Here is a 24,723-nt window from a genome sequence, read left to right on the forward strand (position 1 = left end):
ACAGCATCCTTCCGCTAAACTTCTCACTCTTCTGTATTGTGCAATGACTTAGCTCCACAATGCAGGCTGATGTCTGACGATGAGAAAAATGACTCATCAAGTAAACTGCATCTTGTACAATTATTGGTTTGAAATCATTTTTGCTCCAGTATGAATGTACCTCTTTACAGGGACAGAAGTCAGGATGGGAGGACTCAAATCTTGATCTTCTGCATGAAAAGTCAGAAAAGGCCTCTATAAATGTCCCTTGGTACATAGAGTAAGCACCTCAGCAGAACTTAAAAGCAATACTCTTTTTCCTCCTCTCATAGGTTTCGTTGCATTGTTTACCCCTTCAGACAGAAACTAACCCTGAGGAAAGCCCTAATCACCATAAAAAGAAAAGGAGTACTTGTGGCACCTTAGAGACTAACCAATTAGTGGGTTTTAGCCCACAAAAGCTTATGCCCAAATAAATTTGTTAGTCTCTAAGGTGCCACAAGTACTTCTCGTTGTTTAATTTATCAGTATTCACTACCTCTTGCCTCTAGTAACTGTGAATAGAGCCCTCCTGTATCAGAATTGTTATTTGGCGTTTGGTAACCACTCTCTCCATGCTGTACAAAATGGTATTAATGACATTACTGTATCACTGGCCACGAGTTACAGAAATAAAACATCGCTCTTCTGGCTGTTGTTAACGTTTATTGTGACAATGCTTGTGCCATAAGGGCTGCAGGGCCCTGCGCGAATCCTTTGGCCCTGATAGGGAGAGGGCAGAGTTAGAAGAGGGTTGAGCCGGATCCCCTAGAACCCAACTGCGCTGACTTCTGGGGGCAGGGCCGGGCCGCACATCCACGTGAACTACAGACCAAAAGGCAGCCCCAGACGAGTCAATATGCAGCGGGCTTTGGGACGCAGCGGCACGCGCCACCTGGACCCCGGAGAGGAATCACCTTTTCGGGGTGCCAAATATTCCGCCGGCCGGGGAAAGAAAGCGGGCCGAGCACTGCGGGGAAAGCCACGTGTGCTCTTGACAGCCCGCTCGAGCGAGGCCGAGAAGAGCGCGCATGCGCACAACTCGTGCGCTAATGGGCCACTATCTCGAAGTAGGCGAGGCGTGAGAATGCGCTTGCGCAGCGTTGTTCTCTGCACTGAGGCCGTCCGAGGGCCACTTGGCCATGCGCCTGCGCAATCCTGTTCCTGAGGGCTGGGCTGGGCTGGGCGGGGCGCAAGAGGGGGGGAGAGGCCCGGCGCCTGCGCAGTGCTGTGCCCGGCAGTGCTGGCGTCCCTGGTGAAGGAGCCGGTGCGGCGTGTGTCCGTTTGTCCCGTTCGCTGCCGGTGGCACCATGGCCAACTACAGCCTGGAGGAGCGCGCCACCCCCAACAGCCTGGAGTACCGGGTCTTCTTCAGTGAGTGCGCGGCGGCCCCCCCGCTCCGCGCGGGGTGCCCGGGCGATGGGATCCCGCCCCGGGGGAGGCCAGGCGGCATAGCGCCCGGCTTGGGGGCAGCCTCCGGCCTGGGGTCGCCCCCTCGCCTCCGGGGGGCTGGGCCCGGCCCCGCTGACCAGATCCGTGCGGAGCTGCCTTGGCCCCCGCCCCCGCCCCTCGCCGGCCCGGCTGCCGAGCGGGTTAAAGTCTGAGCGTGGCGAGGGTGGGGCCGGCCAAGGTGCCTGCTGCCGCCGCCGCCAGATAATCCTGTAAAGGGCTTTTCTCTGCTTCCTGCTCCTTCCAGCCTTGTCCCCGGGGGAACGGCCTTTAGCCTGGCCGGGCTGTCTAGGGCGGTAACCTGGGGCGCTGGCCTAGGAGGCACCCTGCCCCGGGGCTCCGCCTGGCACTGGCCGGGTGCAGGGGCTGGTGGGAATGGGGTCACCTGTCGTGCGGGGAAGCAACGAAAGCGTGGCTGCGTGTCTCGAGCAGCCGCCCTGCCAAAGTCAACTCGCCTGGGGCCAATCTTCTATTCCTAGGCTGCTTTTTTTTTTTTTTTTTAAACGTAGAAGGGGTGAAAATGTGGAGGGAGGGAGGTATCGTCCACATTTAAATGCATGGGAGAGCAGAAAGATCATAGGGGAAACGAGCTGCTTGTAGGACCACGTCCTTGAGACTGTTCATCATGCACCTATCAGCTCTTCAAAATCCTTCGTTGAAGCCCACAAGACCTAGTTGTTCCCTCAGTGAAGTGGCGACTTAACTCTTCCTCTTATTCTTGACCAGACATGTCAAACTGACACCTCTGATAATGCCATCAACTTGCTCTGCCTGCATCCCCTAAATCTTCTGCCTGATTACAGAGAGAGAAGTAGTTCCCAACTGTATCCACTCCTAACTTGTCATAGCTCTCAAGTAAGAACTTGTGCTGGGACTGAAGGATAGAACAAAATTGGCTCTCTGAGTATTGCATCATCTGTTTGGCTTCCTAAGTAGCTCGCTTTCCATCGTTAGGAGTAAAAGGGCATGATACTGAACTGGCCACAAATAATAGACCTGCTCTGTTGCACCTCAGCAGAAGAAAATGCTTGACTTAATACAATGTTCCCAACTCAATTTTCTGAAGGGAGATAGCCTAAGAATCCTAGCCGGCTTCTCTAACTTAGCCGTTTAAGTGACTAATCTCCTAATGGCTGTCTTAACTGAGATTATGAAACATTTTGTATCCAATACAGTCTTTCTAGGAAAGTGATAATTTAGTACTGTATTGTTTAGTAGGAAGAGTTAATACCTAATATTGACCTGCTAGGATTTGAAATTTATTCCACAGAGAAAAAGCAGACACTGTCCATTACATTATAAAATCTCTGGGTGATACTAATTGGTAATACACAGGTATGAATAACAGAATCTTTCCATGCTTTCCGACTCATGGAGTAGGAGCAGGAGAGAAAATGGGGTGGGGAGTTAAAATGAGTATTGCTCAGTCAACAGGAGAAATAGCTGTCTGTTTCACATTGTCTGCTGGGAATGATCAGATTTCCAAAGTCTTGCTTTATTGAGGGGGAACCAAACAACTCTCCTGAGGGCAACTAGCAAAGTAACTCATTTATGCTGAAATAAGTAGGTCTGTAGAAAATACCAGAAAACCTACAAACTGAAACTGTTAATTCTCAGATCCCTCAAAGTTCTGTTCTACGCAGGCTGTAACAGCAGCACTCTTGCCATCATGGCTTTAAATATCAGCTGCAATTCTAAATATGAACTGTACCAAAATGTGAAAGAAAGCAGAATGTCTACACCAGGCTACAGTGAACTTCCCAGTCCTGGTCTTCACTACTTCTTTATTTTCGTAGTTTTGCAGACCATTTTGTTTCAACTTATCGAACATCAAAGATAATAGCCATTTCCACTGAGCACGCTGACTGTGCTTTAAATTAGTAACTAGCAGTCCTGGGCAGGATAGTCTTGCAAAGATCCTGCAAGGGTGCTGGGCTTGCTGAGCATAGGATTCTGGCTTCATTCCCACTCATACTCTGTCCAGTTATCTGCTAGCTGGGGCAGGAAACAGCTTCAGACTCATTCCTGGTACGCAGGTGAGGATGTTTCCCCTCCCCCCCACCCTTCCCTGGAAAATGTGTGCAGCAGTGCTAGAAGGGGGTGGAAATGTCTGATTGTAACTCATGAATGAGGTTAGCCAACCTTAACTAGCTGGTAGCCTTCAACAAATAAGCCCTTTGCATGTGCCATACATATTGGAACCACTTTGATTTACTGGGTGATCTATAGCACTTGGGAGGGGTATAAGTATTGCTTATTAACAAGGCTTCTGTATGTAGTTATTAGGGGAGCTCTTAGGATACAGCTCCAAGACAAATTATATCTGCAAGCTAATTAAACCTTGTGGTGGTCTTAAAGTGAATCTAGACCACTTCCTATAAGATCTGGATGTAATTTGCTGTCCTTCCAGCCAGTGTTTGACAATTATCAATATTTTTATAATCTTGACAGTCACCTCCATAGGTGTCATTTGAGGTTGTCCCATGCCATTTCCCCCATAGAATGTGACACATTAGAGAATCTACTTCCATTATTCCCAGGGATCTTTGTCTAACTACTTGAGGGTATTATGCACCTGTGATATCAACTTCTCCTTAGAGTTTGAAATAGAATGTTTCTATCTGTTGGTTCTTTTAAACTGCGCTGAGATTAGGGAGATAGACACAGCAGCATAATCATGCCTTACTTGGAGAAGGTATGTCTTGTTACTTCCTTCATGTATTCACAACCCTCTATTTAAAAACAAAAAATCCTTTACAATATTATTTGTGCAAATATTAAGGTGAGCTCTGCAAACAAGTGATGGCTGTTTTTTAATAAGTCTTGTGCTGTATTTCTGGAGGAAACATGGGGAGTTTTATAAGACCTATGTTGCAGCAATGGAACTGTAACTAAGCTATGTCTACGCTACTGCGGTAAGTTGACCTATGCTATGCAACTCCAGCTATGTGAATAATGTAGCTGGAGTCAGTGTACCTTAGGTCAAGTTATTACGGGGTCTACACCGCGAGGGGTCGATGGGAGAAACTCTCCCGTCGACTTACCTTACTCTTCTTGTCGGGGTAGAGTATAGGGGTTGCCTGGAGGGCGATCTGCTGTCGCTTTGGCGGGTCTTCATTAGACCCGCTAAATCGACCGCCGGTGGATCGATCTCAGAGCGTCAATCCTGGATGTAATGTAGACCTGCCTGTAGTAACACTGACATTAGTTTCCCTGTTACTATTTCAGGACATGGTCAACATCTTCTAAGCTAGGCATTTGAATAAAGACAACTTTATAGCCATAATAGTTAAATTATTTTCATTAGCGCTAAGTAATGCATCTTTATTTACTAGCTTAATATGTTGTTCTTTCAGAAAATGATAAAGGACACTACATTTCACCATTCCATGATATTCCAATATATCCAGTTGCTGGCAAGGTAATGTATATGGCTATATTAAGCAGGTTCTTAGCTTCCCACTATGAGAACTTTTCTATTAGAAATCTCTTCCCTCCAGATACTATTTCTCCTTTCAGTGCATCTGTGTGGTAAATAACTGCAACATAAACTATGATAGTAGTTGGCCGCTGGCTAAACAGTGCAACTGCAATTTCTCTAACTGAGCAAACTGGGTTAGGTGGAATCTTACATCATGCACTTTCTCTGCTGATAAGGGAAATTCAGTACAAACTTAGCCATAAAATGAATGATAAGGTCTTCTGTACCTTGGAACTAGTAAATAACTTCTGATGCCAAGCCACTTAGGCAACTAACTTTATTAACTTAGACATGTGAAATAACATTGTTACTCGTCTTATAAACTGGAAATGGTTGGTTTCATGGATGAGAGCTATGCAATGGTTGGTTTCATGGATGAAAGCTATAAAAATTGTAAACTTTTCTAAGAATGCTAACGTAGAAGAATTTGAAAAGTGATGACTTAGGCCCTAATACCATGAACAGAATCCTTATGTAAAGCTCCACTGAAATTGTTGTATGTCTTCGTTGCAGCGTCCTGAAGTGCTTCTTAGTTCTGGGGCTAAATTCTTAGCTGCATTAGGGCTGCTTTGTGTCACTTTCCAAATGAAGATCTGTCGTAATTCCAGTTTAACCAGCTACTGAAGTAACCTCCCAGTGTATGGCGAGATCATCAGGTTACCCAGAGCCATTCCAGTAAAACTATCCTGCTCTGAGAGGAGTGTGGCTGGGGAATCCCTGCATTCTCTGTGATCCATGGGTGCCATAACAAGTCCTTAAGGTTGTTGGCAGCTCCTGCAACTTAAAATGGTGGTTCCAACTTTCTTTCAAGGTCTGGCCCAACTGCACCATTTTTGAATAGCAGCTCAGGATCTTGGGAATATGCTGTGTGGAAGGAATTTTTCATTGTGTGTACTTCCCCCCCACCTCCTTCCCCCTCCCAGGGTTTTTACCACCTCTTTTGGTACTTTTGTCCAAACATAGTGCTAGTTCAGAATTGGCAAAGCTTGTGCTGTGGTGATGGGAGTAGTGTAAGACTCTCTTCCATTACATCTGGAGAACTGCTTCCTTTTTTAAAGTCTCTAAAGCCCCTTGAACTGCTGTGGTACTTCCACTGACATCCATGGGAGTGCTGAATATGGGTCAAACTCTGTAGCAGAGTTGAAGGTTTTTCTGGACTCAGCATTTCAAAATGATTTCTGACAAATTGTGAAATGGTATCAAGTTACGCAATGTCAGTATTTGATCAAGATGTTGGCTCCAAATACAAATCTGTGTCACAGGGATGTCTCTTTCCCCCTCCCTCTTTTTTTAAACTCATTCCTCCTCCCTCCTCAGGTACTATTTCTAATCTCCTATTATGCAGAGTTATTTGTGGAGCTCAGTCTTACAAAGAGGACCTATAGATGGGAGTAGAGTTGTCTGTGCTGCCTTAATAACTACTTTTTGTAGAGAGCTGGCTGGTCATATGCCATTTTATTTCCACTTGCTACTAGTATTAAAATGTAGAGTTTTAAAAAATAGATGAATTATCTGTTAAGATGTTGCACACGCTAAAATAAAAAGCTCAAATCTATGCACTAGTCTTTGGCACCCTCTGCATTCCTCCTTCCTTAGTCTAGGAAAGACAGTTCTCCTGTTATTTCATTGGACCACAGCATATGCATATCAAAACCTCAAGTTTAATAAAGGGAAGCTGGGAAACTGCCATCCTGTGTTGTGAATACAGCGAGTGAAAGCTACCCAACCTCTCCTTGGGCTGTTGTGTTCTGCCCATGGGTTTCCTCTCCATGAAAATTTTCCTCTGACATATGGTTTGAGGAAGTAGTGCACATTTGCAGGGAAAAGGTTAGCATGACTGAATTCTGAGGGTGGTAAGAGAAGAGGCAAGAGCCCAGAAGATCAGGTAGGTGCACGGTCTGCTAGCTAGCTCTTGCTTTTTACAGTAAACCCTCCTGGTAAAAATATCTTTTCTGACTTGTCAGAATTATACCACTAAAGTAGATACAGACAAACATTTTGGAAGCATTTCATGTATTGACCGGGGTGTTATGGATATAAAGGGAAGATGGGCTGAAACAAAAACTTCTAATTTTCCAGTAGTGTGTGCAAGACCTCATATGAGCAGAACCAAGATACTTTCAAGACCAACTCCTATGTAGTGTGTAAGTTTATGTATAACTTGGGGAGGGTGTTAAGGGCAGCAGTTAGCTGGGTGGTAAGGAGAAGACACTTCCAAGTTAAGGCCACTCACAAAGCACTATATGCCAAATGTGGTGGAGAGCAGTATCTTCTTGCCCATCAACTCGTGCAAAACTTCCAACTTCCAAAAGCACGTTTCTGGAATGTAACTTAGACTAATAAAATACAACAAAAGTTATACTTTCATTCTACTCAGTCTTTCTTGAACTGGGTAAAAACAAAAATTGGAGCGGAGGGATGGGAAGGTGTCTGGAGCAGTGCCTATCGGCTTCAGGATTTGGAGTATTACCGGTTAACTGCTAATCTCAGATTGGTAAACAAGCAGCACACTACATCAGTGTCTGTGGGGTGTGTGTACAAAAGTCATTGGGGAGAAACAAGTGTGATTAATATTGTATACAACTACACAATGCAGTGTTGACTGTGTTACTTTTCTTTGTATTGCATGGTTATCTCAGGGAACTTTCCTGGTTACTCTGCTGGTTCAGTAGCTGTTTTGTTAGGGAGTCCAGCTTAGGGCAAAAGGTTACGTTACTTTGTCTGGACACTGTCTCTAGCTCTTAATCCTGGTATTTTTAAGATCTTGAGAGGATTGTGAAGTATTTTTCAGTCTAAGATTTGAGATGTGCCAAACCTATCTGTACGTGGGCTCTTGTCCTCCTAGTATTCAAATGTGAAGTCACACTATCTTAATGTATTAATCATGCCTTCTAAACCATGTCAAACTCACCCACTTAATTTCCCAAATATGAACTAGTTTCTACATATACACAAGTTTCCAGAAGTTGCCTTATCTTGAATTTAGCTAATACCCTTCAACCTCCTCTCCCTCCCTTCAAAAGTTATGTTTATTTCCATACACTTAAGCACTGGTTGAACAATCACACCTTACCTACTCTGTTCTGATCCACTGCATTTTCCACACTAATGGATCTTTCTCTCTCCCTCCTTAGTAGAGCAATGCACAAACACTAATGGAGCTCTGAACCACAGAGAAGAGCCCCTAACATTGAAAGAGTAGGTGTAGTAAACTGAAATTGGAGAACATGTAACACTGATTGCAAACCATTAGTCATCCAACTTTGGTGAAATGCAGGTGCAAGGGATTTAGCATCTCTGATACAACTGTTCTGAAATACTAATGCTGCTTAACCTGAGGATTAGATGAACCAACGGTTGATATGGAGCCAGGAGTTGCAGGTACTCAGCACTTTGAGAAAAAAATAAGCCAGTCTTAGTTGTGGGGGAGGCCTTTTAAAAAAAAAATACAAAAAAGCTCTGAGCTTTGGAGGAAGAAATGACTCTAGTATGGGACTTTCAGAAGAAGTACTCTGTGTTGGTCTAACTCTCATCTCGGTGGAAGTTTCGTGCCAAGTCGCACCCATAGTCTCAGTACTGCAAGAGACAGTTCTATACAGTAGAACCTCAGAGTTACAAACGGACTGGTCAACCACACACCTCATTTGGAAACAGAAGTACATAATCAGGTAGCAAGAAAGACTCCCCCCCCGCCCCCCCCCCCCAAAAAAAGCAAATACAGTACTGTTTAAACTTTTTTTTAAAGGAAAAGTTTTAAAAAAAAGTTTCTGTGCTTGTTTCATTTAAATTAAGATGGTTAAATCAGAATTTTTTTTGCATAATAGAAAGTTTCAAAACTATATTAAGTCAACATTCAGTTGTAAACTTTTGAAAGAACAACCATAACGTTTTGTTCAGAGTTACGAACAATGTTCATTTCCAACATGCTCATAACTATGAGATTCTACTGACTTCCTGACAATCCTTGCACCTACTCCATTAAATATGCCTGAGCTATAGATGGGCCATCTTTACACGGGGAGGGATGATTTTCAGAACATCTTGGAGATCTCTGGTTGTTTTTTTTTTAGTCAGGGTGGAGTTTGTATTTCTGCAATGTAGAATGCCTATCAGAAGCATTTTTTTCTTAGAACTGCCTCAATTATATTCACCCTGCAAATGAAAAATGAAACCTTTTAGTGTCATGGATCTGCTTATGCTTTCTTTGGCCTCCATTTTGTTTCTCACTAGAAACTCACATGAGATACTTCTTGTTATATGTTTACTAAACTTAATTTAAAACTGGTATTTCAGGATCTACTAGTGTCATGGAGTTATGTTGCTGAAAAGATGCGTGTTGCACCAACAGTGTAAAAAACCTACTGTCAGAATATAAAATAGCCTTAATGCTGGGCTTGCAGGGAGGAGTAACATTAGTCTGAATATTGAACACTTTACTGTTGACACTTAACTGACTGAGCAGCAGGATTTTATCAAGATACAACAAAATTATCTCACTTGGACACAGCAAAATGTGTTAGAACTTTAAATAACTTTTAAAGAAAAGGAGTACTTGTGGCACCTTAGAGACTAACCAATTTATTTGAGCATGAGCTTTCGTGAGCTACAGCTCACTTCATCGATGCATCCGATGAAGTGAGCTGTAGCTCACGAAAGCTCATGCTTAAATAAATTGGTTAGTCTCTAAGGTGCCACAAGTACTCCTTTTCTTTTTGCAAAGACAGACTAACACGGCTGTTACTCTGAAACCTGCTTTTGATTAGTTTGCGCTTCCTTTAGAATATGGGGATGTATTTCTCATTTCAGAGAGATTTTGCTGATCTGCTTCTTGCTTGTTTCAGAATGTGTTCAACATGGTTGTAGAAGTACCTCGATGGACAAATGCAAAGATGGAGGTAAGTGGAAGATAAAATCCATAACTGAAGGTCTGGCTGCTTCTAATTCTTAAATCTCTGGCACTGCTGAATCTGTGTGGCTTTTTTGAAAGGAAAAAAGTAGTCTAATGTAGTACAACTTTGCTCTGGAACAAGCAGAAGACAGCCAAGTTAACAGACCTAAATGTAAAACTTTGGTAACTAGCTTTATTATGTATTAATACTAAAGTAAGCAAAATATCATAAAACTTAAAAGCTCTGACCAGTGTTGATGTCTCAGTTTAGGTATATAACAGTTGCAAAGCACACTTGGCTGTATAAAAAAATTGCAGAGTATGGACAGTTTTATGAAAACTTATTAAATCATAGTTCTACTGTAGTTAACTGCTAAATGAACTAGGAACACTGTAATAGTAGGCCAGGATCACTCCTATGTGAGGTGTAGTCTTCTTCAGTCCAAGACCCAGGTGTTGGTGGAGCTTTAAGACTCTTGCTTGAAGCCCCAGATGCCTAGTGGACGAGACCTCCTCCAGGAAAGGGATTAGTTTGGCCCATACTACTTGGGCACTGGAATGGCTGCAGGCTATATAAGCATAATTTAAGAAGGATGGGTTTGGGTATTAAGAGTAATTGTATATTTTGGAAGGCTTCCACATTCCAGCTTATCTGAATACCTCCCTTGGGAGTAGCCTTTCCTTTACCTCTGGCCCCTGACTAGTTGGATCACTAAGGGAGAGCCTGTATCCTAATAACTACAATCTGTAATGTATCTTAATCGCCAAGTAAGGGGCTCATTCCAAGTAAGACTGGTTTGGATACCATTTTAAGCAACTCTTCCAGAGGCAAATTTTACCCATGATGTCAATAGTATTTATTTTTACTGGAGAACCCAGGCCAAGACTTTCTATGAAAAAGAAAAAAAGCCTCTGGGCATATTTTGGCATTTGCCTGTGTGGCCAGACTTTCAAAGGTACTGAATCTAACAGCTTTTGTTGACTTTGAAGGGAGTTGATAAGTTTTCAGATTAGATTCAGATTCCTAATTTTGAACATCTGGGGTCTAGGTGACTAAATGGTCGTCGTTTTAGTTAGGTAAAAAATGTGCAGGTAACTGCATTTGTCTGTTTCAGATTGCAACAAAGGATCCTCTAAACCCAATTAAACAAGATGTGAAGAAAGGACAGCTGCGTTACGTTGCTAATGTATTTCCCCACAAGGGCTATATCTGGAATTACGGTGCAATCCCACAGGTATTGCTTTGTACATATATCTTACCTTTTTCTTGTGGTGGAAGCTAGATATTAGCCACACAAACACCATCCTGAACATATTTATATGTTTTTTTTAAAAAATGTGAATGCTACCATGCTAACAAAACACCAGGCTGAATCTATTCAGACTGAAACTGAAATAGAAAATGCTAATGAGGGGAAATATGTAGTGACAGTGACAGAAATCTCAAGAGGAAGGTAAGTATGCAAGTCATGTTGTAAACAAACTAACAAAAATATAAACTTGCAGTAAAATACCGATGTAGAATAAAACTGGCTTTATACCAGTAATAAAAAGCCAGCTGTTAAGCTACAATGACCCCTACCAACTATCAATTCAGTTGAACAACAGTCTTCAGAAATTAGTAGTAGGTGGATAGTCTTCACTGAAGAATGTTGCTATATGAGAAGAATGTTTTAGGCATTTGGTAAGTGCTCTCTGATGGGAGTGATTCTGTGCCCATGTGTAAGTTTCAGACCCCTGGTGCTTCATCTAATGGTCTGACTTGGATTTCCCAGACAAAAGCAGCCTGTCAGGAGACCCTACATTCAGTTGTGTACAGACAGTGAAATATCACGAAGAGAGTCATTAATGTATACATAACTTGAACATACTTTAGGATCCTATGGCTAAATATACTAAAATCACCTTAGATAAGATACAGTATTAATACTTGCATTCTGCTGGGCTTCACATCTGTAATTTGAACAGTCCTGGCCTTTTCTAGAAATAGACTTTCTATCTCGTATAAATAAAAGCTAGGTTTTTAGTTAATGTTGTAGCTAACAAAACACATTGTATGACAACCTGTACAGAATGGATCTCTTCCATATCCTTCTCTGAACTTTGTCTGAATTTAAGGGCAGTGTGTGGACAAACTTTCCACCACCAAAGATGGACAGATTTGGCTGCCTGCCAGCCAGCATAAATATGTAAATAATGCTGCTACAAGTTCGTTATTGTAAAAGGGCTATCTTAACACTGATCTTGTTTTGTCTTTTAATTATCCTGCTAACTTTCGGTATCCTTCCCTCTGACCTAGGAGAAAGTGAGGTCAGTTCTGATAACGAGAAGTAGTTGAAAAGAACAGTCAGAAAAAGTGAGCATGCAGCTTATCCTGATCTAGAAATACCAAATGGAAATGGACAAAGTAAACAGGCTGTGTAAACAAATGTAAAAAGTGAACACTTCCTAACCAGCAATCAAAACTGACTTTCTTCCTGCTGAAACCCAGTGGAGAAACATTCCATCTTAATTAAGCTTCTTCACTAGAAAACTGCTGCCTGCATGAAAAACTCAGAGCCATCCATTCATGTACATTTTGAATCTCTGGGGCTCTCATCTAGTTTAAAAATCTCTTTCTCATACGTAGACATGGGAGAATCCAGGACATAAAGATGAAAATACTGGCTACTATGGAGATAATGATCCAATTGATGTGTGTGAAATTGGAAGCAAGGTAATGTGCTATCTTACAAAGGATGTTTATTTCTTAGAACTGTAATCCGTTAATTAACTGACTTCAGAGACCACCTAACTTCTGGGTCTTTTATTAAGAACTTGGCTTCTCTTAATGCTGCCATGGAGACTTCTGGTGCTGAAATGTAATGAATCTTAATTCCCCAAATTCATGTCAAAGTTCAAGTTAATGGCTACCCAGTGGTGTGATTTACATTAGTTTCCAGCCATTCAGTCTTCTGTATTGATCCTCTTACTGAACTTGTTTTGAATGTTAACTTTTTACTGAATTGTAATTCGTCTTATGTTGCACATCCCATAGCACATCGGTAGAAATAATTAATAAATTTTATTTAATTAGGTATGCTCAAGAGGAGAAGTAATTAAAGTGAAAGTTCTGGGCACACTAGCGCTGATTGATGAGGGGGAGACAGACTGGAAAGTAATGGCAATCAATATTGAAGACCCTGAAGCAGCCAGCTATAACAGTAAGTAGCACAGGAGGAAGGCATTGTTTTGGCCTTTTACTTACCCAACTGGGGGTTTTGAACAGAATGTTCCTTCATGCTGGAAAAATCTGCATTTAAAATCCCTAGAGCTAGATTTTAGCCGGCTTCTGCACAGGGCCTTGGCAGAGCAAGGTGAACCCAACCCCCTTTTTCACTCCCATCCTGCTTCTTGTGCCAAGGAATCTACATATTCCTAGAAGTGGTGCTGGCCTAAGCCGCAGAAGGGTGTACTAGTTCAGCACAATCCTTTAGCACCTCTGCTGGTAGAGGTCGCTTGGAAGCTTCCAGTGGGAGCTGGTTACCCTTGTGCAGCCAAAACCCTGAGGGAAGGTGATAGTAGAAACTCCACTGAGGGTGAATTGTATACACAGCACTCATAAGATTTTGCTGGCGCAGGCACAAGGCACAATTTGCACCTCTGAGCAACAGCTGGCTTGATCGGGTCCATACAGCTAAATGAGCATGTGGTGTCTGACAAAACACACCTAAGTTCTCCACTCAAGTTTCTCCTGACTAAAGGTCAAAATTCCTTCTGCCCCTTCTCCCCTGAAAATCAGAAAAGATTCCAGTAAAATAACTTGGGCTAATCCGACCTATTAAAGGTTATCAATACCTATCTTTGAAAAATAACTCTTCTGTGCTTTTGACAGTTGGATATACTCTGAGGATCAACCAGCCTCAAATCTGACTACTTCTTGCTGTCTCAAATTAACTTGTTTCTTGTCTTTTTGACATAAACTTGGGCAGGGAGGTAAATCTTCTTCTTAGATATGTAAAATCCACCCTCTATCTTAAAAATTGACTTATAGTACATTAGCCAAACTTGTCCCTAACAAATGACTTCTCATGAGAGCTAGGCATACACTCTTTAGGAGATGTTTCAGGTGTTGTACTGTAGCCAACAATCATAATACTTATCTTCCTCAGTAGTGTGAGACTCCAAGGTGGTCTGGACAAAAATATATTATACGCATAGCACAGACTAGTTTAAGACTGCACCTATTTGCATGATAAAGAAGAGTTTTTTGTTTTGTTTTCCCCCCTGCTGTTAGATATCGATGATGTCAGAAAGATAAAACCTGGATACCTAGAAGCTACAGTGGACTGGTTTAGAAGATACAAGGTTCCTGATGGGAAGCCAGAAAACCAGTTTGCATTTAATGGAGAATTTAAAGACAAGGTAATGTAACCACCTCTTCATTATTGTAAATCTGTAAAACCAATCTGATTGTCCAAAAAGCACATTACAGTTGAGGAACAATAGTCTATACATTAAGCATGAGGCACATATTGTATACTTAAATGTTAGTTTTCAGAGTAGCAGCCGTGTTAGTCTGTATTCGCAAAAAGAAAAGGAGTACTTGTGGCATCTTAGAGACTAACAAATTTATTTGAGCATAAGCTTTCGTGAGCTACATTGAATGCATCTGATGAAGTGAGCTGTAGCTCACGAAAGCTTATGCTCAAATAAATTTGTTAGTCTCTAAGATGCCACAAGTACTCCTTTTTGTTTTAAATGTTAGTGTGACTGCAAAACTGAAGTTTCACTTGAAAACCTAGGCCACTTGACTAAGCTTTATTTTATCTACTGTAATAGAAATCACTGATTTATTCCTCTTCTAGCTCTCCCCAACCCCATCTTTATTTTGCTTGCTAGCAGAAACACTAAGGGTTACATCCTCAGGTGCAATGCAGCTGTTGAACACCCCCAGCTGTTGGAAACCACACATAAAATAGGTGTATCCCTCTACAGGAGGATCACTCCAGAACACAGGATCTTCTGGCATAGAACCAGCACAGTAACTCCAATGACTTTCTGTTGACATGTGGAGCTTAGCCAGAACAAAGGGGGCATGACTGGTGCTTCCCTTTATCTCACTGATCTCTTCTCTCCTCCCCCCCTCCCCCCATATCTTGGCCTGTTAGAGCCTCCTAGCAGGTGACAAAAGCACACAGGTAGCCCATGAAGACTGGGTGGTGCACTTGTGTACACACCCTTCTCCTTCAGACGTGTTGTCCTAATTTGCTATAACCAAGGAGCTGATTTACCTCTTCTAAGTTACTGTACATATATTCTGAAATTCTCACCGATTTCCTCAGGGTGTAAGGATTTTGTTTTGATGGCATCCCTCTCTTTCCAATTATTTATAACTAGCGAAACAAGAATTTTAAAAAAATAATCTTTTAACCATATTCACTAAGCATTTCACTTGGCTGTGACTATAACCATTACATTACTAGTTTCACTTTCTGGATCATATGCTAGAAAAGGATTCGTGTGTGTGTCAGGCTACACATAAGTCTAAAAAGTATTTTGAATTTAAATGTGTAAAAGAAAAAAGTGTTAACATAATTTGTGCCTAAAATTAATTGGAAATGTCCCCTTCCTTTAAATATTCAGAAAATAGTTCCAAAAACTGATCAGTGTCACGGCTAGTCTACATAGCTATTATTCTTTTTTTCTGTCGCACCCATTCTGTTAGGTTTTTCAGTACTTTGTATCTAAGAGTTTGCTTAAACTAGGGAAGGAGGATAGAGCAGGGGTGGCCAACCTGTGGCTCCGGAGCCGCATGCGGCTCTTCAGAAGTTAATATTCAGCTCCTTGTATAGGCACTGACTCCGGGACTGGAGCTACAGGCACCAACTTTCCAGGGTGCTGGAGGGTTCTCACTGCTCAACCCCTGGCTCTGCCACAGGCCCTGCCCCCCTTCCCACCCCTGCCATGCCTTCACTCCTCCCCTTCCCACCACCCCCCCCAGACTCCTGCATGCCTCGAAACAGCTGATTGGGAGGTGCAGGGAGGGAGGGGGAGGTGCTGATTGATGGGGCTGCTGGTGGGCAGGAGGTGCTGGGAGTGGGGGCAGAGCTGATGGGGGTCTGCTGATGTATTACTGTGGCTCTTTGACAATGTGCACTGGTAAATTCTGGCTCGTTTTCAGGCTCAGGTTGGCCACCCCGGGATAGAGATTAGGTCAGGATCAGCCAACACATGTTAGCAGACATCAACCTCTTTCACTAATGTAGACACTCTTGTTAGTGAGAGAGGAAAATGGTTTTATGGTAAAGGTACTGGATGAGATTTAGGAGATCAGAGTTCAGTTCTTCTGTGTGCCACAAACTTACTATGTCTCCTTCAGCATCTTGATTCCATCTTGAAAGAGAAATTTTATAATCCCCCATTTTGTCTGTTAAGGTGTTTGGGGCAAGCACTGTGTCTTACTAGGAATCTGTAGAGTACCCAGCACAAAGGGGGCCTAATCTCATTTAGCAGCTCAAGCTGCTACTATAATACTAATAGTGACAGAGGGCAAAATAATAGTAGAGATACTTAATCTGTTTATAGCAAGAAAATTGCTCTTCTAAAATATCTACTATAAACATTAGACTCTGTTGGTTCCTATCTAATTGACAGAATGGGGGATCATTAGAGTATTTGCCAGTAATATGGAATTTATCCTTTTTAATTTTAGGACTTTGCAATTAACATAATCAAAAGCACTCATGAACACTGGACAGCTCTAATATCTAAAAAAACAGATGGAGGAGAAATCAATTGGTAGGTTACAACTCTTCTGTTACACTGCTTTTTTGTTAAAAATTCTAACCAAATGGGAGTACTTAATAGAAGTCTATGTTAGGGGTTTAAAAAGGGTCCCAAAGGTGATCCCGGCAATTACAGGCCTGTAAGCGTGACTTCAGTACCGGGCAAACTGGTTGAAACTATAATAAAGAACAATATTGTCAGTCATATAGATGAACATAATTTGTTGAGGAAGAGTCAACATGGTTTTAGTAAAGTGAAATCACGCCTCACCAATCTACTAGTATTTTTTGAGGGGGTCAACAAGCATGTGGACCAAGGGGATCCAGTGGATATAGTGTACTTAGATTTTCAGTAGGCCTTTGACAAGGTCCCTCACCAAAGGCTCTTACACAAAGCAGGCTGCCACGGGATAAGAGGGAATGTGCTCTCGTGGATTGGTAACTGGTTTAAAAGATAGGAAACAAAGGGTAGGTATGAATGGTAAATAGTGGTCACCCCCAGGGGTCTGTTCTGTGACCAGTCCTAGTCAACATAGTCATAAATTATTTGGAAAAAGAGGTAAACAGTGAGGTGGCAAAATTTGCAGATGATACAAAATTACTAAAGATAGTTAAGACTCAGGCAGACGACAAAAGGATCTCTCAAAACTGGGTGACAGGGCAACAAAATGGCAGATGAAATTTAATGTTGATAAATGCAAAGTAATGCACATTGGAAAGCATAATCCCAACTATACATACAAAATGATGGGGTCTAAATTAGCTGTTACCACTCAAGAAAGAGATCTTAGAGTCATTGTGGATAGTTCTCTGAAAACATCCATTCAATGTGCAGCAGCAGACAAAAAGCGACCAGAATGCTGGCAATAATTAAGAAAGGGATCGATAATAGGACAGAAAATATCATGTTGCCTCTATGTAAATCCATGGTACGCCCACCTCTTGAATACTGTGTGCAGAGGTGGTTGCCCCATCTCAAAAAAGATATATTGGAATTGGAAAAGGTTCAGAAAAGGGCAACAAAAATTATTAGGGGTATGGAGCAGCTTCTGTATGAGGAGAGATTTTAAGACTGGGACTTTTCAGCTTGGAAAAGAGACGGCTAAGGGGAGATATGATTGAGGTCTATAAAATCATGACTGGTGCAGAGAAAGTGGATAAGGAAGTGTTTTTACTACTACTCATAACACAAGAACTAGGGGTCACCAAATGAAATTGTCAGCAGGTTTAAAACAAAAGCAAGTATTTCTTCACACAACCCACAGTCAACTTGTGGAAGTCCTTGCCAGGTGTTGTGAAGGCCAAGACCATAACAGGGTTCAAAAAAGAACTAGATAAATTCATGGAGGATAGGTTCATCAATGGCTATTAGCCAGGATGGGCAGGAATGGTGTCCCTAGCCTCTGTTTGACAGAAGCCGGGTATGAGCGACAGGATGGATCACTTGATGATTACCTGTTCTGTTCATTCCCTCTGGGGCACCTGGCACTGGTCACTGTCAGAGGACAGGATACTGGGCTAGGTGGACCCTTGGTCTGACCCAGTAGGGCCGTTCTTATGTTACTCTAGTATTAGCAACTTATTCTGTAGCTCATTCAAAAACTGAGCCTTCAGCCTGTGTTTTTTAAAACTGGTAACCTTAATACCATTAATGCTGTTGTCTAATACTCTTGGGGAAAGAACTTGGCTCTCACGATTGACCTTTCTCTTTTAGCGCAAATACAACTGTGTCAGACAGCGCTTTTTGTATTAGTCAAGAATCTGCTAAAGCTACTGTGGAAGCAGTAAGTACAAATAGATTTGGGTATCTTTATTTTTTAAAGCACCGAGTGTCCGTGATTATAAAGAAAAGACAAAAGGAGGTTAGGTGGTACACTAAAAGAAACACTTTTTTCCCTGTAGGAACAACTTGTTGTATTGGCTAAAATCACTCTAAACGGCCAATCTAAGCATGAACTTTTAGTCAGCAGAGGTGCAGGCGTGTACAGAAACTGAAACCCCTTTTTTCAGAGTTTCTACTTGCCCAGCTCATCTGGGGATGGAATCTCTTTTGAAACACTGTTTTAATTGGAGCAAAGTACTTGTTTTTGTATCATTAACTCATGTAAATGACTTGAAGTTAAAATGTTTGAAGAACTTTTTGAAAATGAATAGCTAGACATAACATGAACTTCAGTTTTTAAAGTATAGGCTACCCTTTGCCCTCAGAATGCATGATATTTGCGACAGAACGACTTCCAAAGGACTCCCTTCTGATTCCTTGAGAATATTTCCTGTCAAATGCATTGTCTGACATCTAATGTGTACTGCATTAATCAAAACTTCTAAATAGGTGAGGAATTCAAGCACTTCAGAATATTTGGCTATACCTGTAAGTCTGGAGTACCACAATATTAGGCAATTTCTAATAGAAGTGATGCAAAAAAGTGTGAATGGATAGGTAATGAACAAATCCTTTCAATATGTTAAAATAATTCTTATCAGAAGCAGAGACCAGTTTATAAATAGATGAAGATATAAACCTGTTTAACTTACTCTGCTTTCTAAAAGTGTCATGTTATAGCTGTGTCAGAATTACGTGGTAAAATTCTGAGGATAGAACACTTCATTAGGTTGTGGACTGGAATTGTTACCAGCCACAATATATTTTCGTCTTATCACTAGAAAAGCAAATACTCCTTGGGAAATATTAAACCTGGAATCCAAAACTAATTCTAAATGTCCTTTGCTCTTGTTTTTTGGAATCCAGTATTGGGACATTAAATAGCTATGGCTGCAGAAAGACAATAGAATATTATCTGCTTGCCTTTGTAGAGGTAGATATGCTTAGTGCAGAATGCCACCAAAAAATAGCTGGCTTGATTACTTCCATATTATCTAGAAGCTGTACTGATTTACAGAATACTGACAATATATAGCTGTGTTCTTAATCACCTATAGTTCTCCAGTATTGGCTGGTATGAATCTCTCTCCATATTTATATAGCCTGGATTTTAAATCTAGTTTAGTGAAGAGCGGGCTTTGGGAACACCAAGAAGCATAGTAGTCTCCAGATCTTAACAGTACCTCAATAGATTCCATAGTCATAAACCATTAATGCACGTCTTATTTATCAGGTACCACCCTGTGGAACTCCCAATACAATACCACCTGAAGGTAAGCCTTAACACCTACGTCTCATTCCAAAGTGACTTTAAGAAACGTTTGTTAAGAGATATTCTATAGGAAAAATTTACTGCAAATATTTTAAGTATGGTAACATTTTTTTAAAAGCATTGGAAATAAACTAAAAGCTTTGTTTAGAACTCTAGATTTTGTAAGTAACTGTTTAAAAATATCTAACTTTTCCACTCAGCTCCTAATTTTGTACACGTGAAGATGCTGCAGCATCAAGCATTCTAACTGCTGTTTGAATAGCTTTAGCAAGGAGAGAGGAAGGAATACTGGGATTAGCAGGTTTCTTGAGCTTTAGGAAAAGCAATCCAGAGGACTGGAAGCATAGTGAATGCAGCAGAATCCACACCTCTCTACTTTATGCCAAAAAAGTGAAGGGGGAAAAGTTTACAGTAGTAGGATAACATATCTATTAATAGTGCAATGTATAAGTGAGCTGAAAAAAGAGAGGCTTGATTTCATACCCCCAGGAGCCAGAAGTAAGTAGCAAAAACCAGACAAGTTGCCAGAAAACCAATACTCTCTCTAGTCAGTTTCTAAAGCATTTGCTACTGTCTGACAGGTTCATTAAAAATGCTTTTGCCTCATTGAATATGCTTGTATCTTTAAACTTGTAATTGGATATTCCTAGTAAGGTTAAGGTTAAAAGGTTAAATGATTGATGATGCCATTACTGAAGCAGCTGTCACAACTATAAGCATTCTTTGGTCATCCATCCTTTTTTCTATATATGATGCTATAACATGCCTCTAACCTTAAAATCTTGAGGCTGCTAGCACCAATGCAGTCCTAGAGTAAGTCAGTTACTAAAACCTTTTCACAGATTCCCTTACTTCGGGAGTTGTGGGATCATAACTGTGTAATAAAGAGAAATGCCTGAAATGAGCTGCCATCTTGAAGCCCCTCACCCCATAAAGGGATCAGTCTCCACACAACTTTTTGGGGTAATGCTCCCAACTCCATGCCTCAGGATTCATTGAAATCTAAGAGCCCTTTTTGCACCATTGTCTAATCAGTGGGTAATCAAAATGGCTGCCTTGTTGCCAAGGAGAGTCTAGTGTAGTAATTAAGTTCTAAAGTAACAAGTTTGAAGTTTGCTTAAGAAGGGGAAACACAGATTAAACTTTCTTGTTAACTAAGTTTGGAGAGAGTGCTAGCTTGATAAATTAAGTGTGTGTGGGAGGGAAGGGGGGTAACTCCCTTTGATGGACACCCAGCCAGCCAGTTAGCTGTAAAATTCCTCTTGTTAGCTGTTGCTTTACCTGTAAATGGTTAAAAAGTCCCCCAGATAAAGAAAAATAAAAGTGGGTGTGATAGGTTGGATCACAGAAACCCCCTTGGGACTGCTACCTGATGTGCCTAGACTACCTTTGAGCCTGTTTTCCCTGCTAGCTTGGTACTTCAGAGCCCTGCCTGGTTGTGCCAGGCACGCTAGCCTGCTACAGCCACAGACCCAGGTCTGAACCACATCCCCCCACAAGCTACAGGCTTAACTGAAAACAGCTTAAGAAGTGCTCCTGTCTCTTGCACTTACATACCCAACTCCCAATGGGGTCCAAATCCCAAATAAATCCATTTTACCCTGTATAAAGCTTACAGTAACAAAGCTTATACAGGGTAAACTCAAACTGTTCTCCCTCTATAACACTGATAGAGAGAGATGCACAGCTGTTTGCCCCCCCCCCCCCGGTATTAATACATACTGTGGGGTAATTAATAAGTAAAATGATTTTATTAAATACAAAAAGTAGGATTTAAGTGGTTCCAAGTAATAACAGACAAAAAGTGAATTACCAAGCAAAATAAAATAAAACACACAAGTCTAAGCCTAATACAGTAAGAAAGTGATTACAGATGAAATCTCGCCTGTAGAGATGTTCCAGTAAGCTTCTTTTACAGACTAGCCTCCTTCTACTCTGGGTCCAGCAATCACTCACACCCCTGTAATTATCCTTTGTTCCAGTTTCTCTCAGGTATCTTTTGGGGTTGGGGAGGCTTCCTCTTGAGCCAGCTGAAGACAAAAATGGAGGGGTCTCCCAGAGCTTTATATAGTTTCTCTCTTGTGGGTGGAAACCCCTTCCTCCCCCGTATAGAATCCCCTCTACAAGATGGAGTTTTGGAGTCACCTGGACAAGTCACATGTCTATGCATGACTTCTCTATAGGAACGCTCCCAGGAAAGCTCAGATGTGGATTGGCATCTATCAAAGTCTTTTGTCAGCTTAAGTGTTTCTTGATTGGGCACTTACTGAGAATTGTCTTCTCAAGAAGCTGACCAAATGCTTCACTGAGGCTACTTAAAATCAAACAAGTACACAGCCAATATTTATAACTTCAAATACAAAAATGATACATGCATACAAATAGGATCAATATATTCAGTAGATCAGGGATTGGCAACTTTTGGCACGCGGCCTGCCAGGGAAAGCCACTGGTGGGCTGGGACTGTTTGTTTACCTGCAGTGTCCACAGGTTCAGCTGATCACAGCTCCCACTGGCCATGGTTCGCTGCCCCAGGCCAGTGGGGCTACGGGAAGCAGTGGCCAGCACATCCCTCGGCCACGCCACTTCCCGCAGCCCCCATTGGCCTGAAATGGCGAACCGCGGCCAGCTGCAATTGGCTGAACCTGTGGACACTACAGGTAAACAAACGGTCCTGGCCCGCCAGCAGCTTTCCCTGATGGGCCGCATGCCAAAGGTTGCCAATCCCTGCAGTAGATCATAACCTTTGCAGAGATGTTACATAGCACATGTAGCATAAAACATATTCCAGTTATGCCATATTTACATTCATAAGCATATTTCTATAAAGCATTATGGGGTGCAATGTCACAGTGGGCACCTGACCAAAAGAGTCAGTGGGAAGGCTAGGACTTTTTAAAATTGGGAAAGTAACTTTCCCTTTGTTGTTCTCTCTGGGCTGAAGAGATGGGGCAGCAGGAATGCTGTGTAAAGTTTGAACCAAATATTAAAATCATATCTAGAACTACTTTTAACAACCAAAATATTTAAGTAAATTAGAAATGTTTAGGAAGACCTCAATTAGGTTTATTTCTGTTTATTTTTTAAGGCTTGTGAACTTCTCTGTACTAACCTCAGATGCTTTTGTTTGCTTGTAACCTTTAACCTAACCTCCAAGAAAGCTATTTTGGGTGCTTAATTTAAGCTTTTCCCAATTTTAAAAAGTTCTATCCTTCCCATTAGCTCTTTTGGTCAGATGCCCGCTTTTTTTCTTTTTGCTTTACCTGGGGGACTTTTTAACCCTTTACAGGTAAATCAAGTAAAGAACAGCTACCAGGAGGGATTTTACAGCTGGCTAGCTGGGTGCCCATTGCAGGGAGCCACTCTCCTCTCCTCTTCCTCCCCCCCCCTTCATTTATCACAGCTAGTCAGGAACTCTTCTGGAATTTTAAAGTATTTAGTACTGCCTTAGACCCTGTGCAGAATGCTTGCAGTGCACTATTGTGTAAAAACATTAATTTCAGTGTAGTAGGAAGGCTGGAGGGGAGGAGGACTTCAGTCTCTGGGAACAGTTGCTCAACACTCTTATGTCTCAGATGCTAGGGAATTATGGAACTAAAAAATAAAATCAGCATGGTTGTAGGCTACTGTAATCCCTGACTACAAAATTATTAATTTATGTATTGCATCTGAGATAGCAAAATATTTAAGTACAAGGACTGCAAACATCAGTGTGGCTTAGTTAATTTTAAGTCTGTATTGTTACCGTTCTAATTGCTTCTCTACTTAGCAATACTGATAAAATGCCAAAAAGAAGAGTCTTGCTCCCATTCTAGTTAATAGCAAAGCTTCCACTGACTGCAGTGGGAGCAGGAGCAGTTCCAAAATCACATTTGACAGTCCCAGGGGTTGAGGAAATTAGTAAAGTTTGAAAGAGTTGAGTGGTAAGTAACCCCTAATAGCCACAGGCAGATAACATTGGGTCCACAAACTCTTCTGCAGAAATATTCATGGTCTGTGGGGTCCTGGAGAACTTGAACTAAATGTACAATGATAACTGGGTTTAAACCTTTTTTTTTCTTTTCCCTTTTTCTTTTCCTTTTCTGACTACAGTGGACAAGTGGTTCTATTACCAGAAAAACTAAGACCTAAAGGTGGATGTTGAAATGCCTACATTTCTCCTACCAGGAAGCCCTAAGTAGGGGAAGGAATGAGAAATACTAGCTTACAGTTCCAGAGGAAAAAACAGTCTTGTCTTATAGATAACTTATCATAACAGAATTGCATATCTACCGATGTGGCATGTTCAAGATGTACTAAAGTCATGTGGAGAACTAAATGCAATCATTTTGTAAAAGAGCAGTTTCATGTGTCTCAATATGTATCTTTGTACATCACAACAGTAATTGTTCAACTCAATTGTGTATAGAATACTTGATGGGTGTTCACTGTACATTAGTAAGAAATAAAATTATTTTGCTGAAGTTCATTCTGTGGATTCCTGTCTCCTCCTCTTCTCTCCCAGTGTTCTGTCTAAACACAAAGCTACTCTGAATCAAATAAACAAATTTCTTCTATCAAGAGACAAAGGCTGCATATGCTCATCTTTTGCTTCACAGCACAAGGATTCTGTGGAGGAAGGACCACGACACTTAATTTCAGTGATTGTAAAAATGTGGTGCCTTGGTTGAAAAATGCATATACCTAAACTCTCAGGTGAGCAGTACTCAACTGCCATGGCAGTTCTTAATTACAAACCACCTACTCCTGTGCATCAGCAAGACCTTAAAGCACAGAAACCTTTGCTTGAGTATATTAACTTACACAAATTTAATCAACTCTAAGTGCTGTTGCTGCAAGTAATTCATTATTACTAAAACTGACCAGTTAGCCAAAAATTCTATTTATTTCATATCAGGGTGGATACAAACTGATTTTTAAAAAAATCTAATCTGATTTAAATACATTTGGATACTTTTATTTAAA

The 24,723-nt window shown here is 41.4% G+C and overlaps 1 protein-coding gene across 1 annotated transcript; it reads left to right on the forward strand.

The window, feature by feature from the left end:
• Positions 1 to 1,215: 1,215 nt before the first annotated feature.
• PPA1 (inorganic pyrophosphatase 1) lies at positions 1,216 to 24,221 on the forward strand. The gene is made up of 11 exons (XM_073353600.2): positions 1,216 to 1,392; positions 4,824 to 4,888; positions 9,790 to 9,843; positions 10,952 to 11,071; positions 12,466 to 12,552; positions 12,913 to 13,039; positions 14,113 to 14,240; positions 16,531 to 16,616; positions 18,318 to 18,387; positions 19,720 to 19,759; positions 23,851 to 24,221. The coding sequence occupies exons 1-11, from the start codon at positions 1,329 to 1,331 to the stop codon at positions 23,880 to 23,882; spliced, it is 873 nt and encodes a 290-aa protein (XP_073209701.2). The 5' UTR covers positions 1,216 to 1,328; the 3' UTR covers positions 23,883 to 24,221.
• The last annotated feature ends 502 nt before the right edge of the window (positions 24,222 to 24,723 follow it).

The sequence above is a fragment of the Lepidochelys kempii genome, chromosome 7, assembly GCF_965140285.1.
Source record: "Lepidochelys kempii isolate rLepKem1 chromosome 7, rLepKem1.hap1, whole genome shotgun sequence".
Lineage (NCBI taxonomy): Eukaryota > Metazoa > Chordata > Testudines > Cheloniidae > Lepidochelys > Lepidochelys kempii.

What these genes read in the sequence shown, in the direction of transcription:
- PPA1 (XM_073353600.2), top strand. Translation starts at nt 1,329, where the DNA reads ATGGCCAACTACAGCCTGGAGGAGCGCGCCACCCCCAACAGCCTGGAG. An exon ending in TATATCCAGTTGCTGGCAAG is followed by an intron (nt 4,889 to 9,789) that starts GTAATGTATATG and finishes TGCTTGTTTCAG; the next exon opens with AATGTGTTCAACATGGTTGT. An exon ending in ATGGAGAATTTAAAGACAAG is followed by an intron (nt 14,241 to 16,530) that starts GTAATGTAACCA and finishes TTTTAATTTTAG; the next exon opens with GACTTTGCAATTAACATAAT.